The sequence below is a fragment of the Clavelina lepadiformis genome, chromosome 4, assembly GCF_947623445.1.
Source record: "Clavelina lepadiformis chromosome 4, kaClaLepa1.1, whole genome shotgun sequence".
Taxonomy (NCBI): domain Eukaryota; kingdom Metazoa; phylum Chordata; class Ascidiacea; order Aplousobranchia; family Clavelinidae; genus Clavelina; species Clavelina lepadiformis.
The window spans coordinates 15,251,130-15,268,808 of NC_135243.1; the positions used below are offsets into that span (position 1 = coordinate 15,251,130).

The following is a 17,679-nucleotide window of genomic DNA, read 5'->3' on the forward strand; positions in this document are numbered from 1 at the left end:
CAGCGAAAGATAAATTTGTTGTTGTCGCAGCGGATATGAATGCCATAGCAGTTTTGTTGCACGTGTGGAGCATTTCCTCCAGTGATGCACTGAGATCCCGAGGTCAGCTAAGGAAACTCTATATAAAGACGTAGAGTTGTAATGGAGTAGCATCTTATCCGACCCAAGAGGTTTGGTTGATATGCGAAGGTACTTGTCATATAAACATGTGATTGCCCGTTAAGCAGTTTCCACGCTTGACTGAGTACGATGCAAGAGATCCAAGAGAAAACGTCATTGTGTCCGTGACGACGAAATTATAGTAAATGGTAGTGTGAATCAGAAAGTCGTTTGTGACTTTCTCGGAAGCTTAAGTCGGCCAGACAAACTTATAATGGATAACATTGTGAGTAGATTACGCAGCAGGGTTGCACATTATGAGTCGGACATGAGATGAATTTTTGATTTCATTCCAAGATGAAAAGTCGTCTTTGTAAGGTGGGAATGCGTCGAAGGTATGGGCAGATTTTGATTACCCCCAAAAAAGAAATAGTTTTTCAGGACGCAATTTGTGAAGTGCAAACTATTGCAGGTATCTGCTGGAGATGAAGATTTGGAGCAAACAGTGTCGCAGTGTTGTTGCGTATGTAAAAGGTTTCGCAAAGTAGCCTACAGTAATCGGATAATGGAAAAAATGTTAGTGAAATGAAGTTACGATATTCCTTTAAGAATAGAACTACACTAAAGTATGACAAGAAAAAAGAAACGTATTGAAAATCGGACTGGGTCGAAAAGAAAGAATTCGACATAAACCTAATAAATATGGAAGCTAACATTTGTCGTAATCCTATAATTGGCGTGTATTTTTGTTCTATGCATTTGTCATATTCTACAGTTATGGTTCTGGTTCTTAATGCTTCCGATAAACTGGGTCAGACTGTAAGAACTTCTTCAGATGGATGGTTTGCATGTTTATTGATGTCGGTTCGTTGTACTCTGCTTGATGCTAACGAACGAACAGTATTTTTTTTACTAAAAACACAGCTGTACAAACAGAATAATAAGACATCAAGCTTAGGCATTAATACATTGTACGACAATTTATAACATATCAGAGAAAATCTTAACAAATCGCCAGTTTGCAACATGATAAACAATTGCATTCTGAAAAAGATAAGATTGATATATTCATACAAACTGCGCTACATCAAACAAAAACGGTAGCAATATGGAGTCTGACACTACCAACTTCGTTTCGACACACTAAACAATAAAAAACATAAATAAACATTCAGAGCCCAAGTTATCCAATTTGAAAGTGGAAGCTAAGATGCAGTGTCAAACAATGAGCATGAAAAACAAGATTAAACTGTAATAACCTCTTATCAGGTACATAAGTGAAAAGCAGTGAAATACCCCACCACGACTTGAGCAAATACTACAGGATATAAACTGCAAATCACCCTCCAGCCCAACAGTCCCTCCTAGAAATGGCTGGAGAAAATTTTTTTGTTATTGTTGCGAACAGTGTGCAACGTCAAACTCGTGACCTGCAAAGTACTACGAAGATAATGTAAGGTTCTCTGTAAGATACCGGACAGCAACAAAAAAGGTTATTTCACCAGGGGATTTTTGTCGCATATCATCAAAAGCAGTAAGCAAAGTGTCAATATGTTTCAATTGTTGACTGCTACTTGAGTTACCACTTAATGTGTTAGGCAGGACTGATACCATTGTTTTAGCAGGATCATGGAGAAGTGGTACTACAATTGTTGGGGCAGATATTGCAGACGAAAACGACTGTTGAAGATTTTGTGTGAACTGCACAAAAATGAGGATTTTATCCTTAATTAATACACATGACATGCCATGCACTGATATAGAACCTCTGGGAGAAGATGTCAGACACAAGTTGATAAACCAATTGGGGATTACCCCAACGCTTCTTCCTCTGGTCAATTCCAGCCGCATAAGCTGTATTAAGTCCTTAAGAACAGCTGACGGAGCTGTGATAATATTGAAAAAGGACCTGATGGCATTAAGGCGACTAGGTGAAGAAATAACTCTCAACTCAAAATATTTTTCTAAAACCTGTAGATCTTCTGCATTCCAATTTTCCAAAGCATGAACTCCGGTATTAGACACGGGTTGAACTTTGAGTAATAACTTGTGCAATTGTTGAGGATGACGTCTGCATAAAAAATGCAAAGTTTTTGCAATGAAAGAACATGTCGCAGAACTTTTAACAGTGTCTCCAGTTGACTGTGAAATAGATGCTTTAGAAAGACCTTCACTTGAAGACACATACTTGTCAACATGTCGAAAAACATTAGAGGTACACAAAAAGTGTTCTAATATACATGGAAGAAACTGCCCTTGCACAATCTTGCCAGGAGATGTGCATAAAACATCCAAGCTATGGCTAAAGAGGCTGACAAAGTTGGTTGATGACATTGACATGGTGTCACATAGTGGCAAAACAGGTGAAAGTGGACCCTCCTTTTGATGACTTTTGTTCTTATAGCTGAGGAGGAAGGTAGCTAATCCTGGAATTGGGGCTAAAGGAGATTTAACTTTAGCATAATTGAACTGTGAAACTGATGAATCACGCACACATATTTTGCCATTTCCGACACAGTGTATCTCAATGAAATATAAACCTTGAAAACACACCCGAAACTGGGAAACAGTATGGGGTACAACAGCAAAAACTTGTTGCAAGTTGTCAGCGGTTGACAACCTACTACCAATTCCCAATGCTGGAAATGGTGGCAGCCGACTGAGTGACTGCAATGGTGCGCAAGTGTCAATTAGTACATGCACGAGTTTAGAGATGTCTGGATTGGCATTGAACATCTCAGTGAGAAAGTGCTTAGTGTATGCATGTGCATTGCTACTAATGCCACCACCAACTCGACCAAAACTGAGAAAGAATTTCTTTTCTTTTGTGCAGGAAATGGTCACAAAAAATCCCAGAGCCTTGCCGTACATAATAGTAATTGAATTAAAATCATAGGATTGAATTTGAGTAAGTTTTCCTAAATAACATTCTGGATGTTTAAGCTGCTCTAGATAGTAATAAACAGATCCAAATAATCGGCCTATATTATTCCAATCATCTAAAAACGAATTCACCACATCATAGTTTGAATCCCCACATACTGAAAATGGGGTGATCTTGTAAGTAAGATGAACATGTATGGTGGAATTTCTTTGCTTCAGCAGTGAAGCAAACTGACTACCAGCTAAAATATTCTTCATAATTAATTCAACCGTCCAGCTTTTACTTGACTGAGCCTGAAATTGGAAAGAGCACAACAAAAGACAGTCTTGTAGAAGTGTATCAATTTCTGGCCCAACACCTGGTACTTCCGGAAGAGAAAAAATCTTGCAGCCAAAGCCAAGGTCACCATCTTCATCTTGAAGCCCTTGGACTTCAACTCCCACCTTTGACAAGCTTTCCAATAAAAGTACAAAAGGAACGTGTGTTTCACAAATACTAACAGCTTGAATCAGCTCGTCTTCTCCCATACAGCTGTTTAGTGACTTCTGTTGCCAAGCGTACCTAGTAAAAGAGTAAAATAAGTTTTCAAACACCACAAGCTTGCTAAATGGTATAAAATTGCTGGTGGATACATAAATCCATTAGAGGTAACTACCGGTAGTTATGGGCATACTTTCGTCCTTTATCAGAGTAAATGTACAAAGAAACACAAGAAAAAATCAAATTGTAAACTACATATAAAAGCTTGGTTCAAAAGCAGTTGAATATGAAAAGGTCCATGGTAAAAATGGATAACAGCCTACATGGTTTCAAGGTTACACAATACATAAGATGCAACAATAATAAGGTACCAGCAACGAAAGATGCGAAATATAAAAAACATGATTTGCTGTAGAAATACAGATGGAAAAAGTGGTAATTTTTGAAAAATCAAGTCAACGATCTGGTAATAATAATTAATCTTCCAAAATAATCTGGTTAAAAGGTCCCCAGAATTACTCAAAGCTGTTTTTCTACAACTGTAATTCTAAAAAGTGGAACTAAAAATGTAGTATAAAACGTTTAAACACAGCTGCTTACAGGCATGCCGGATTTGACTATCAGTTCTGGAAGCTTTGATTGCTGAGGCTACCAAGGGGAATGGCAGGTGGCCGATGACCAGATGTCTATCAATTAGGTCAGCTACAACGCAAGTAAATCTTCTGAAGAATAAGAAGTCCAGGACCATCAGCATCGACATATATCATTTGCACAATTAAAACTGCATCTAGTAACAAAAACCCTTTTAGGTTCTGGTGTAAAAGCACCTGCATCGACTAGGAGAAATTCATCTCAGAAAATACCATTGCAGGCAGAAGGGAGGTCCTCAAGCCTACAGTCTTCTTTACGATGACAAACTGAAAACAACACCTGTGTGACATCAGTGCCAAAAATGGGTATGCAGCACAATGATGCAGCTTTGCATGTAGCTGATTATCTTGGTTATTCCATGTCCATGGGTAACTTCGTGAAATATCAAGATAGTGGGGCATGGACTACGCACCAGTTTCTTTACTATAAGCTCTTATAAAATTGTTTTTCTTCGTCAGTAACGATTGTGTTTCATAAGCCTTGTGGTAATGACTGACTGGCTATGGGGGCAAGCTCATCCTGGAACAGCCACCCAGACTGTATTATGATACAGTTAAAACATTAAAAAGATAAAAATAAAAAGCTTGAACACCACAACAAACTTTCTGGACTTTCCTGACGAAATACTGGCTTGAACCATATATGGTGGTGCCCCCCAGCTCAAGTTTTTTGTTCAGTAAATAGTGTGATGCATGATGCATGACAGCGTGTTTGCTTATGTGATATCAAACTTCTTCATGACAGCTGTAGCTCTCATTGTCTGACACACCTTTAACGCGAGTGAAGAAATTTTTTTGTGCTTTAATATGTGACACAACACTTGTCAATCACGGTCCAGAAAGAATCCAAGATCTATGACTCCCGGACGGAATGATTATCACATATAGCCATGTTTAAATGTCAACGCCAAGAAACTTTAAATACACCAAAGTCCAGTCATCCATGTCAATCGATTTATTTACTTACGTGCTGTACTCAACAACACACTTGACCAAGGACATAATATCAATACAGGAAAACCATAACTTCAATACCAAAACAGCCGTTTACATTGCTGTTTGTGTCTCTATCTTGCTCTATAGCTGTCACACATGGGTCCTTAATCACCATCACAGTAAGCTAATTAAACAGCATCACATCACTCGCCTATAGCAAGTACTTGTTTGTACTTCAATGTTGGAGCAGGATCCTAGTATGCAGTGATACAGGGCCCCACCAACTGCTTGTCGTCACAATGTTAAGAATGTTTTTAAACTTCATTGAGATTCAGCTATAAGCACAGAATTATTTGCATATCTCAAGTTATTTATCCTAACTCTGCCCACCTCTATACCTCTTGCTTTCAAGTGTTATGTAGGATCATTTCACTGCAGAGATTTAACAAGTCTAGATACATGGCACAGCCATGTGAAACAACTTTCTGTATTGATTTAAAGTCATTGTAATCTCTGTCAACTCTTGCTGCTTCCTGTTTCCAAAAAGGTTTTGAAGAGTCTTAAATCTTTAAGCTAAATATGAGTGATCCAAACTGATCCAGAAATTGTAATTTACTATGCAGACGAAAGAAAGAAAACAAATGTTTTGACAGTGATTGCGACAAAGTTGCATTGCAGTAAATGGATGAAGTTGGATTTGATGAAGAGGCAATGATAAAGTGTAAAACCAACCCAGACATTGAGAAAACAGAATAATAACAGTTAACAGCTTTATCATTTTATATGGCAGAATATGGAAAAAAACAAACAAAACCAGGGTGGTTCAAGACTGTCAGCATGAAGGACCACATTATGTAGAAGGAAAAAATAGCGGGCTGCAAACAGCGGAAACTCTAAGTCTAGTCTAACGTAAGCAAAGGACTGAGTTTACAAATCTAATCGGCCAAACGTTTTGCCGCACGACTAACAACACGCTTTTTGATTCTTTCTGCTTATTTGCGACTGCGTCTCACTTTTGCACGATTTTAGTATTTTAAAATTATTTGTGGTGGTGTTTGCTATACTGCATCTGGGCAATTCTAATATGATCTTTCATGGCAGATTTGTTGCACTCATTTTCCAATCGCGTGCGCTCAATCAGTCTTATGTCGAAAGGGCATGATGTCTTACCAATGTCAGTGATTTGCAAAACATGTGTTGAATCTAGTAGATAGTGGAATAGCTAAGGTTTTTTAATATAGCTATAGAAACTTTGAGCTTCAACAACAAGTTTATGCTCTGAGAACCGAGGGTATTCATATTTCTATTCATCCTATTGGCATCATTGTTGGCGATTTTCATACCATGCAATGTGTGGAAAGCGGTACCACCATTTGTACTATATCTGCTTCTGAAATTGTTGACCTGGTTTAAGGTCTAATTTTGGTAGATCATCAAAACCATTGCTGAAATACCATGGATATTTAGCAAACAAATATGTATACAATTCATGATCAGCAGCATGTGCAGCAGCTATCAACCAAGTAGATATGGATAAGTCTGAGAATGAGCATAGATACAGGCATCATACAAAAGAAAGAAGAATCTCATTCAGTCTAAAGTAGACTCTAGTCACTTTGCGCAACTCAATTTTCCCAGTACAAATAGTTCACTTCGAACCCTATTTCTTAAGCAGGACTGCATCAGTGATCCCTTGTCTGGATCATCAAAAAACATACGTTTTAGATTAGATGCATATTTTCAAGTGAATTCGACTCAAAACCATACATTTAACAAATTGCAATTAACTCGTATAATGTAGAATCATGTGCCAATGCCATGGCTACAAAGGAGAGAACATGATGGTGCACTCATAGTTCGTTTGCAAGTAGAGAGGTACTGACAGGTCCTGCAATGAGAATTTCTGACCTCTCATTCTAATTTAAGTTATTTTTGGTAGGTCGCAAAAAGCAAAGTTAAACTCTAAATACAATATTTCAGTAAAAGTATAGCAAGCATTTAAATCTGCAAAATTGAACTTCTTCACAGTTGGTCTTCCAGAAGAAAGATATAAAAGTTTGGCAAAAATATGAGAGAGTAGCTTAATACCTGGCTTTACTTTGGAATTCAGCATAGGTTTTCTTCAAATACAATGCAGTAGTTGTACCACATTGCTCTGCCAAAATGGAGTAATGACAACTAATACAGGCGAAGCGATCTGAAACCATTTCTACGCCCACTTGAAATGAAGGAAATTGTGGAATTTTTACAAGAAGCTGGTTTTTATCTACAAAATAGAAAATATACAATTAAACAGCAAACATACAAAGCACATTTCTATTGGTGTTGACTTTCAAAGGCATTACAAACAGGTATAATCATTGATTAAAATGTAAGGATAATAATCATCCATCAAAGTTATTAAAACATCATGCTTAGAAATCATTGGCGCCGTTGCCAATGTGAGTGAGGTTTCACAAAAATAATAGATTTACAGCTTCTTACATACAATTTTACCATTATCATTTGATCACCTTGCAATGCTATATCATTGGGCTCATCCTTACGCATGAATCTGTCACCTATTATTGCCCTTATAATTTGTATTTAAACTGAGTTTTTTTGGTCATCACTCTTATCATCTTACACTTTTACAACCTGTCAAACAACCAGCTTTTGAACATCAATGTCAATGCAATATTAAGGCCTTGGTAGTGAACAAACCACAAAAAAACAGTTATTTCCGTTAGAATTGGAAAATTGGAACTCTTTTTGGCCTGTAAGACATGATACCTCCGCTGCTTGGTCTATGATCCGTTTTTGAGTGTCAACAACTGAAAATTGATGCCAACGAACCTACCCTATCTGATTCTTCAAAAGGGCTGTTGCTTCTGCTTTCTGTCCAGAAGGCTGTATTTTTTCTGTATGGCTGCCTGGCTGCTGTCATCCAGTTATATGGCTTAGGTTGCCGCTTTGCTTAAGATTTTTCGTAACCCATTGCATCACCACTAAACTTAATGTATCATTTATCAATTTTGTACCTGGCCTGGAATTCTGGCATCCATTTCAATATGACCTGGATACCCGAAAGCACAAAAATTTTAAATACCAATTTGTTTTATGCAAAATACCAACTGTTAACCAAATGAGTTTTAGTTTTCAACAGCTTTTTGGTTTGAAGTTATCAGAATGGTGGTGGCTGGGCTCTATCAAAGTGGGATTTTGCCCGGAACCCAGGTAATTGTTGTGTCAGGTTATTCCTCATGCATTGCATTTCATGTAACGCCTGTACTACTGACAACGGCGCCTATGGATTACTACTACATTACTTACTAGACATCTTACGACACTTACTAGATTCACCAGGAGGAAATATAGTTGTGCATGAAATTCGTAGAAGTTGCAATGACTGCTTATAAAGCTGTGAGATTAAACAGTCTCTCAAAACAGCAGTCCACTTAATCAGCAAAATCGGAGTGACATTAATTTCATTCTCCATCTATTCAAATATAAAATTGAAACTATAATTAAATTAGAAAAATACAGTAAATGCTAGGCTAAAGTAATTGCAACATGAAAAACAAGAATCTCATATTTTGTTCAACAGAAGTGATGATTTATGCATAGATAACTGTAACTATCCAACATCCTATACTCCCACTGTGTAACACGGAATTTTCATAAATTTATTTATATTTTATGTTCTAATCTGAGCAATAGTTTTTGAAATTAGAATGAGTGCAATACCTCATTCAGAAAAAGTGACTACACTGTGCGAACGGATTCATACACATCTAAAAACACATCCCCTTATTGTGCACAATTGATCACACCAATTAGGCTCATCACTACCTCTGTTGCCACAAGGTAGAATAGCAGGGTGGTAGGATTAAATTTATGGTCAAGTGTAGAACCATGTGTTGTATTAGCTACTTTGCATACTAGACCTATTCTATTTTATTTTTGATGTCAGGCTGTTCTGCACTAGACCCAACAATTGAGTGAAATAGTGTTTTAAATTGTGGGTAAAGTTACTTTTTGGGGGGATTTTAAATCTGTGCATTACTTTGTTTTGGGACTACCTAAAGGTTTGCATTCATGAACATTATTAAAAATCTGAAATTGAAATAGGCCTAGTAAAAACTGTATGTAATTTCCGATGATTAGGCTTATACTACCTACAGCAAAGGCCATACAATGCACATTCAGAAAACACTTGTTTAATTATAAACGCCTCATATAATTATTCAATTATCCAATACTGAAAAAACATAAAAGAGACCATTCAACACACCCACTAAATTTGCCAAAATGTTTTTTTAAAATGGTTTTGCAAATAATTTCTAACGGAAAAGGATAGAGAAATTTCCTTACATTCATCTTGTTTTAGATATAGGGTTGAAAACGACTTAAGATCCCCTTTAAGGTTTGTTAAGTTTGATTCTTTTGGTTTCGAAATCTTCTCAACTATTGTAGTTGAAAGTTTTTGTTAGTGATGTATTGTATAGGTCAAAGAAGCTCTTGAATCTGAGTATGTTCAACTTGAAGAACATGAGCTTGACACAAGCAGGTCCATTAGAATCTGTTTAGTCTGAAACACAGGTAGATGAGTTTGGAAAAATTATTGCTTTTGGTGCTAAAGTAGCTTTTTCAAGCAGTGATGAATGAAGTGCGAGTGCTGTAGACAAAAAGGTGACATCTACTGCAACGAGACAAATGTTGATGATTCGACAGATTTAATGAAGTGGTGGGAGTCGCAGAAAATGAAAAATCCTGTGCCATATATAATAGCAAGTAGTGTGGTGGCAAACACTATGCTTTGGACTTTTCCTTTAAATTCCGATTTTCTTTAATTTACATTCCTTTGTTGATTACTTTTCTATATGTACCCTTACATTTTCAGCTTTGTTCAGTACCTTACTTTACGTTGCATTTATCAGTTTGCAAATAAAGTTTTATCAGTTTTTATTCCTCAGCGAACATGCTTCTTTAAGAAGTAAGTTTTGCTTCCTGCAAAGTGCACGCAACCTTACTAGGAGTTTGATGAAGCTCCATTTTGTTTGGCCACAGGCCACACCAAAGGCCACAACATTTTACTGCCAGTTTCGCACTTTTCTAAAGTGTGCTAAAGAAAAAGGAGGTGATTTCTATTTAAAAAGTCAGCAAAGGGCAAACAAAAATAAAAAGGTTGAGAACCCCTTCCCCAAAGACTCCAGCAAATACCCAAGTTCTACTGGTATTTATAAACCAAGTCAGGAAAACATCTTTTTACTCAATAAGTGCAACAGTCCAGAAATTTAATATTGTGAGCTAAACTATACCTTTTCCAGAATTTTGTCATCTACACCTTCAACTAAGGGAATAACCACACCAGTTTGAGGATCTACAGTAATCCTGAGACAATGTGATAGTTTTGATGTCTCCAGTAATGGTACAAACAAAATACAGTGTCTTCCAATTGCTTCAACTGAGAAATGGGCAAGATCTTTTCTGCAAAGTAATAGTGTAAATATTATAAACCTAAAAAAACTGTGCAAAATACAACCCTGGAAATTAAGTTATAAAAGTTCATTATATGTTAGTCCTAATGTTTATCAATTATATTTTTATGTTGAGGGTAATGTGGGCTATGCATTTTTGTTAATTAAATAGAAAACACTTTCATTTGTTTACAACGCAAAACAGGGCCATTGCCATTTTAATGTATTAAATAGGACCTAAGCCAGTCCCAAAATGAGGAGGGTAAATGATGGAATGAATGTAATGATGAAAAATAAATTCGTTTGTTTCATACAATAGTGTTCTCTGTGAATCTTATAAAGCATTTTTAAAACATTCTAACTGCAAATAATATTTCACACAAAAAGTACTAACGGCAATGACTGGGACTAAACAGTCCCACATTTTCAAAAACCTCTCATATTACAGCTAGCATACTTCCCCAAATTATGTTTGGTTTAGGTGTTTTTTGGGAACATATGTTTAAAAAAATCAACATTTCAAAATTTTAATCAATAAAAATTCAGGTTCGAAGGGGTTAAGCATGAAAACCCACTTACACACCAGTATGTTTTGGGTATTTGAACGACTACAAAAATAGCTCTTTCGGACATTTTTTGTATTTGGGTAAATGCCAAAGATTCACCCAAAGATTAACATATGGCATGCGTTTAAAAACGTAACTTTCTGATGTCATGACATGGCATCACATCACTATAGCTTTATTTCGTTTGAATACGAAATGTTTTTTGTTTTTATTTCACAGTTGGAGGGAGGAATGTCTTGTCATTTTATTTAAAATACATTATTCGGGATCTTCCCAAGATATGCCTACCTATTTGTTCTTATTCTGTTGTGTTCGAAGCATTATTCCTACTATTCTGGCTATAAATAACCCAATAAAAAATCAGTGGTGAAACCATGTGCATCCCTTCTTACTGAAGTATCCCTTTGGTTGTTGTCCCTAGGGTGCACCATACACCGCAGTTGAAAAGCATTGATCTAAAGGTAACCCATCCAACCCGCTTTTAATGATGGGCAATTAAAAGGAACAGATGACCAGTGCAAAAATGCTGTTCTGTTCTGTTTTGTTGAGTTTAGTTTCTAAATAGACAATTAAAAGTTGAAAAATTTGCTCCAAATGAATGACTTATTAGATAAAGTCAAACATTTTTTTCCATACGTAGTTAAAGAGTTTTGAACTGATGCGTGTAATGAACTCAGTGAAGAAATCAAACAAACAATGATTCCTTTTTAAACTTTCTGTACAATGAGTTGTTGAGAAATTGTTCTTAGATCCGTTTCCGCAAATTTTGATAGCACCTTTAATGAAGACCACCTTTGGCCAATCACACTTTTGTTTGGAATAAATATCCTTTAAAATGATATGTAGGCTATAGCCTATACTCATTGCAACAAAACAAATCAATAAATTGCATTAAATATAAAATAGGAATCCATTCATGCTAAAGGTAGCAATTTATTTAAACATATCGATAATTCAAGTAATTGTTTAGCGAAACGAGTGCAGAATCAACAATGGTACAGTCCATCATAATGTAACAAGATATACTTACTTGAAATGTTTACGCAGCATTTTTTTAATACCAGTGAGTATACTGAAAGATCGCACACAAGCTGATTTTTGAATAAGCTTTTCCAAGCATAAGTGCTTAACATGGGAACAAGAAGAGGATAAATTTGCATCGTCCAAAGTCAAATTTGGTGTGTGAAGAACCTGCAAAGATTGAAAACAATATCGTTAATATGTTGTTATTCGTGTATGTCGCTAGTAACAGTGAGGGTAAGGACAAAAAGTAGTTGACCTTAAACCAAACATGAGTTGTCTATTAATAATATTAATATTTACATTACATACAGCATTTAGCAGTCAAAATTCAAACCTGCAGTGGCCTGGACGGGTCACTCAGTGAAAGACAGATGGTGATTAACATGGGTGACTTTCTCACTACGTATGGATTAATTCTCCAGTAGGAAATGGTCATCCTCTGACCAGGAAGGTATTCATCAATATGAATGAATTTACCCCAGCTCATATTCAGAAGTCTGGTTGCTTGGGCTTGTAATACTTCAAGTTGCAGTGACAAGCAAAATGTATGAAGAACATTGTAGAGATCGCAAAGTGGTTCTACACATGCTAGCAGTCTTGATTGTACAAGTTCATGAACATAATTAATTTGTGAATTGTGAACTAATGGTTTCCCACCACCAATGTCTAAATCCTCAACTAAAATTTCAAGTTTTAAGAGACGCCATGGAACCTCATGTCCATCACCCATGAGAGTGAGATAAGTTTTAAACTCATTTGGCACCAACAGAGTTACAATGCCATCCTCCACCGTCAGTTGCATAATTTGTGGAGGAATAACCTCAACTGCCAAGCGATACAAAATAATCTGTTCAATCCTTTTCAAAGTTGCTTTTTTTTCTTTTGGTTGAATGGGATCTGGAGATATTATTCGATCACGAATGCAGCTTGGAAGACGAGGAAATGATCCAGTAGTAAGAACATCAACTGCAGAAGGTATGGAAAAATTTGGAAGACGAGCTTGCACAACAACTTGATTGGCCAGCGCATGAAGTTTGTCAGCGGTTTCAACAAACAAGACAGCCTGCAAAAAAGTGGTATTTATAAACTGAAATTAAATCTACTTTTTGAATTGTTAAATTAAAACAGGCATAACCAGTAACCAGTAATTTTAGCTGAAGCTATCTTGTGGTTACAAAAGTCAACAAACAATAGTATTACTAGAATAAACTAATAAACTTCATGCAAAATAAACCTCATGCAGTATTGATTTGGAATGGAAATTTGATTTATTTTAAAAACGCATAACAGTTGCTTGCTGCGGGATGTAAATGCATCACAATCAACTCATTACTGGACCAATTACCCGCTACGAAACGTTACAATATTCCTGATTCATCCAACCAGTTCTGGGGTTCCCTTTTTCAATGCAAACAACTAAGGTTTACTAGTTTATGGCTGATGGAATCAAACTCGAGCTCTTAATAAGATGCGATAATGATATCGTTTGCTATCAATGACATATTATCTTGGTGCAAGATGTTGCTGCTAAAAGCACTGCAATTTGCGATTTGCATGTAGCGAATAAAATGCGTAATTTGTTTTGTAGCGCTTTGCATAACAAAAGTCTGCGGCAGACCAATACTTGACGCCTATGGTCAAAGTTATACCCAGGGTTGCCATACCGTCCTTATTTTAAAGGACCGTGTCTTAAAAAATATTTTTGTCCTGTTTTCCTTATTTTCGCCTTATTGTTAGGGCAGAGGTTTGTATTTTGGGCGTTTTGACACCTTTAGTATACCATTTTGTACGAAAGAAATACCAACATTAAGAACATGCAGATAGTGTCTAATTTTTTTTTTCTTTTTTAGGAACATTGGTCACTTTCTCCTGTTGTGCACTGTTTAAGGTGGTATTCGTCTTTCGTTTCCTAGTCGTGCTTATTTTTGAGTTGAGACCGATGGCAACCCTGGTTGTACCCCACATTTGACTCATTAAACCCAAATGGCACGAAGAAGAGCACCTTCTCCAAAATATTGAAAAAGGGTCAACTAAGTTTGCTGGCCATATAGGTCAAAACCACTTGGCCATTTAAAACTATGTTCTCTTTTGTCTTCCGAATGTTGGGTAAAAAGCTCTACCACAGGTAGAGAGTTAGTCTTTGTGCAAGTTCCAACAAGAACACACATATTTTATATTTGTATTTTTGATTCGCCTAAATTTGGAACTGTTCACCAGGACATGTGTTGTTAATGCCTTGTTCATGGTCATTACAACAGCAACAAATTCTTCCAGACTCCATGGTTACATTTCGGAGGCCAGCACATCACCACCGGGAATGCATTTTCCCAGGTGTGCTTGGACCAAGCTCAATCTCCTTCGAACTGGCGTTGGCCTCTTCCGCTCAACTATGTACAAATGGGGTATGGCTCCATCTGCGGCCTGTGAGTGTGGTGCAAAAGAGCAGACTGCAGACCACGTCATAACATCTTGTCCCACATACTGCCATCCTTGTGGGAACCGTGGTCTGACAACAATGGATGAAAACCTGGTCAGCTGGCTAACAAACACCTGCCCTACAATATGAGGATTTTTTTCCCTCTCTCAAGAAAAAAAAAGAACCATCTACTCCACACGAAGAAGAAGATTACAACAGCAACGTCACTGGGTATTGAACACCAGCATTATTGCGAGACCAGTGATCCAACATCTTTGCTACTAAGTGGACGAGACATGAAAAGAATTATACAGCATACATACATTATTAAGTTAAGAAATTTACTATTGATAAAGTTAAATATACCTGCTGATCCAAAAAATATGAGATGTCACTACATTTGGATACTTTTCCTACAGAGCTAGCCCACTTCACAAGGCATAAAAGTCGCAGAAAAAGTCGGTGAGTAGAAGCAGAAAATTGAGAAACTGCAATTTTCCTCTCCACATCTGTCTTACTTGGTAACAAATCAGCCATAACAGTAATGTCATGGTATGTTTTGTGCACTACATAATCAGTTAAGGTTGAAAGAGATACTGATCCAGTTAATGGTAATCCAGAGAGAGGCTTCATCATTGAACTGTTGGGTAATGTAACAAAGTTTACGTCATTGGATGAAGTATTTTGCATTCTGTCTGTACTAGTCCAGAGTCACTGGTATGCAAGCTTTTCAGGCATTTGATGTTAAACACATAATTAACATGCTTTTAAGTAAAAAAAACAAAACTTATGATTTTTTTCAACCTAAAAAATCCAGCATTGCCATTCCAACAGAGAATGGACAGGTAATAAAGGGTTAGTACGATCAAATCCCTAGGAATAAATGTATGGTCAAATATCCTAAATCGGCGCATTTTTTTGGAAACTTTCCAATGACAAAATGACAAGTAGCCTACGATGCGCAAAAATGCTGAGATGCAATAGTAGTTGGCACCTACAGACTAACAGACTTAGGTGCGCTATTACACAGCAAAGTAACCTACACAGTTTGACTTATTCAATCTTTAAATCAATTAAAAATTGAGTTCACAAAAGTTCTGTGTAAGTCATTAAGTGCAAAATAATGCAACTAAGTACGGCACTGAAGCTCATGAGACATGAATTGAGTGCTATAAGGTTATGCCAAACTCTGCGGTTTAGTGCAATCAGCCGTTGTCATAGATATCTTATAATTTATACGGCTGTTGTGCACTGCGACTCCAAAACGGAGAAAAAAATAGTGTTTCCTTTTTTAAGAGAGATCGCTTTTCTCCAGCTGTACAATAGACCCTTTCCGAGTTACCGACTCCATATTTTTGGGTGTAAAAATTTTTTTGATCGCCTATACTAAACTGTGGAGATTGTCGACCACTTTGATTCTTTTTTTAATTACAAACGATCTGATCATTCGATCGTAAAGATGTCACTCAGGTGAGATACATAAAAATTCTTTAACGCAATAAAGAAAAAGTTTTGATAAAAGTATGCCTAATTTTTATTTTACAGTTGTTTGAATGAAACACTTCATATCAGCAAAGACGCTAGACTACAACATGGGAACGTACTAAAAGGAGCGTTCACATGAAGTTATTCTGAGCAAGTTTCCAGATATCAAACGACAGTTGAAGTGTTTATCAAAAAAAAATTCATAAACTTCAATCAATAACTAGAAATAATTTTTGCAAGAAATCATGTAGGCCTAATGGTATTAAAAATACCACAAAGGCCACTACAGAGCTAGTAGGATTCAAGCCACCGTAAAATAAGAATGAGGCAACATAAGTTTCAAATTTTTTTTTATCGCGTAAAGGAATTCATGTACAAATCACCTGAACAAATTCTTTACAATCCAATGTCCAGAACGTGTATCTCGTTTGCAATTTAAAAAAAAATCATGAATCGACATTTTCTATTGTTTAGTATACGCGATCAAAAAATCTTACCACCCAGACAGTAACTTGGAAAGGGTTTTGGATGCTAAAAAATCTCGTGTGTGCTCCTGCCCCGAGCTAAGCAACCGCTCTTTTCGCTCATGCTTAGGTTGTTCTATAAAGAAAAGAGCGTGTGTGCTCGTTTTCCCGCTTACGCTCCCGTTTTTTTGGCGATTAAAATATTTTCACTCCGGCGCATATTCGGATGCCAATCACATTCGTATGTTGCAAATATCAAATTTGCATTGTAAAACGTAAAAAAAAATTATGCCGTCGTTTTTCAGTACCGCTGTTTTCTATGGTTAGTCATATGTGTCAGAATCCATTTTATTCTACGTGTACATAAATTGCGAACGCGTAAGTATGATTTTATGCCTGGCCAAAAGGTTCATAACAATGTGTTCATAAATTGCAGCACGCTCAGCTATCGTGTAAAATATCATAGCTCTGTAGACCGAACAGTCCATTATTGTATGCAGTTGTAAATCATGAAAGCGTTCGTAATTTAAAAAGGCATTGACAAAAACATGTGTTCCCAAGTTTTTAACACGATTGCAATTTACAAGCGTGGATAGATGAACCATTAGTAACCTCTTTTGCCAACACAGCTAATTTTTTGCACCATAATTCAGCGTGGATGTAATTTGTGAACGCCTATGTGAAATATCAACTCGTTATTATGAACCTTTCGGCCAGCCAAGAAATCAAACCTACGAGTTCATAAATTGCGATTATAAAACTTTCTGCTAGGCAAAGGATCTTACTTTCGCCTTCGTAAATTGTGAACGCGTACGCAATTTCCGAATGCGTTGAAAGAATCAAATTCTGACACACATGGCTAAACATAATTTTCCAGTTCCGTTATTTTCAAGTACCGCCGTTATCCAGTACTGTCATTTTTCATACAACCATTTTCTATGCAGTTCTTTTCCACTACCGCCATGCTGGTCCGCATCAACTGCCTTAATTTCCAGTCGGGCCAAGTAGTGTCTAGCGAGCACCATTCGCTATCTTTACGAAAGTAAGGTGGGCCAACAAAAAAATTAAAATGGGCCAACTTTTTCTTTCTATATACCGAAAAAAGGAATAAGTTATACAAAAACCAAAAAATGTAAATTTACGATATTGCAATACTGTGCAGTAAAATATATTCAACCTTACACGATGAAGTTGGCCTATAAAAATTTTTTGACCAA

The 17,679-nt window shown here is 36.6% G+C and overlaps 1 protein-coding gene across 1 annotated transcript; it reads right to left on the reverse strand.

Moving 5' to 3' along the window:
• Window positions 1-935: 935 nt before the first annotated feature.
• On the reverse strand, window positions 936-15,657 carry LOC143451947 (mediator of RNA polymerase II transcription subunit 14-like). Its single transcript, XM_076952736.1, has 7 exons — window positions 14,880-15,657; window positions 12,432-13,160; window positions 12,105-12,265; window positions 10,350-10,518; window positions 8,383-8,527; window positions 7,138-7,315; window positions 936-3,544 (listed from the first exon to the last, which is right to left on the reverse strand). Exons 1-7 carry the CDS (start codon window positions 15,201-15,203, stop codon window positions 1,540-1,542), a joined length of 3,711 nt encoding a protein of 1,236 aa, XP_076808851.1. The 5' UTR covers window positions 15,204-15,657; the 3' UTR covers window positions 936-1,539.
• Between the last annotated feature and the right edge of the window lie 2,022 nt (window positions 15,658-17,679).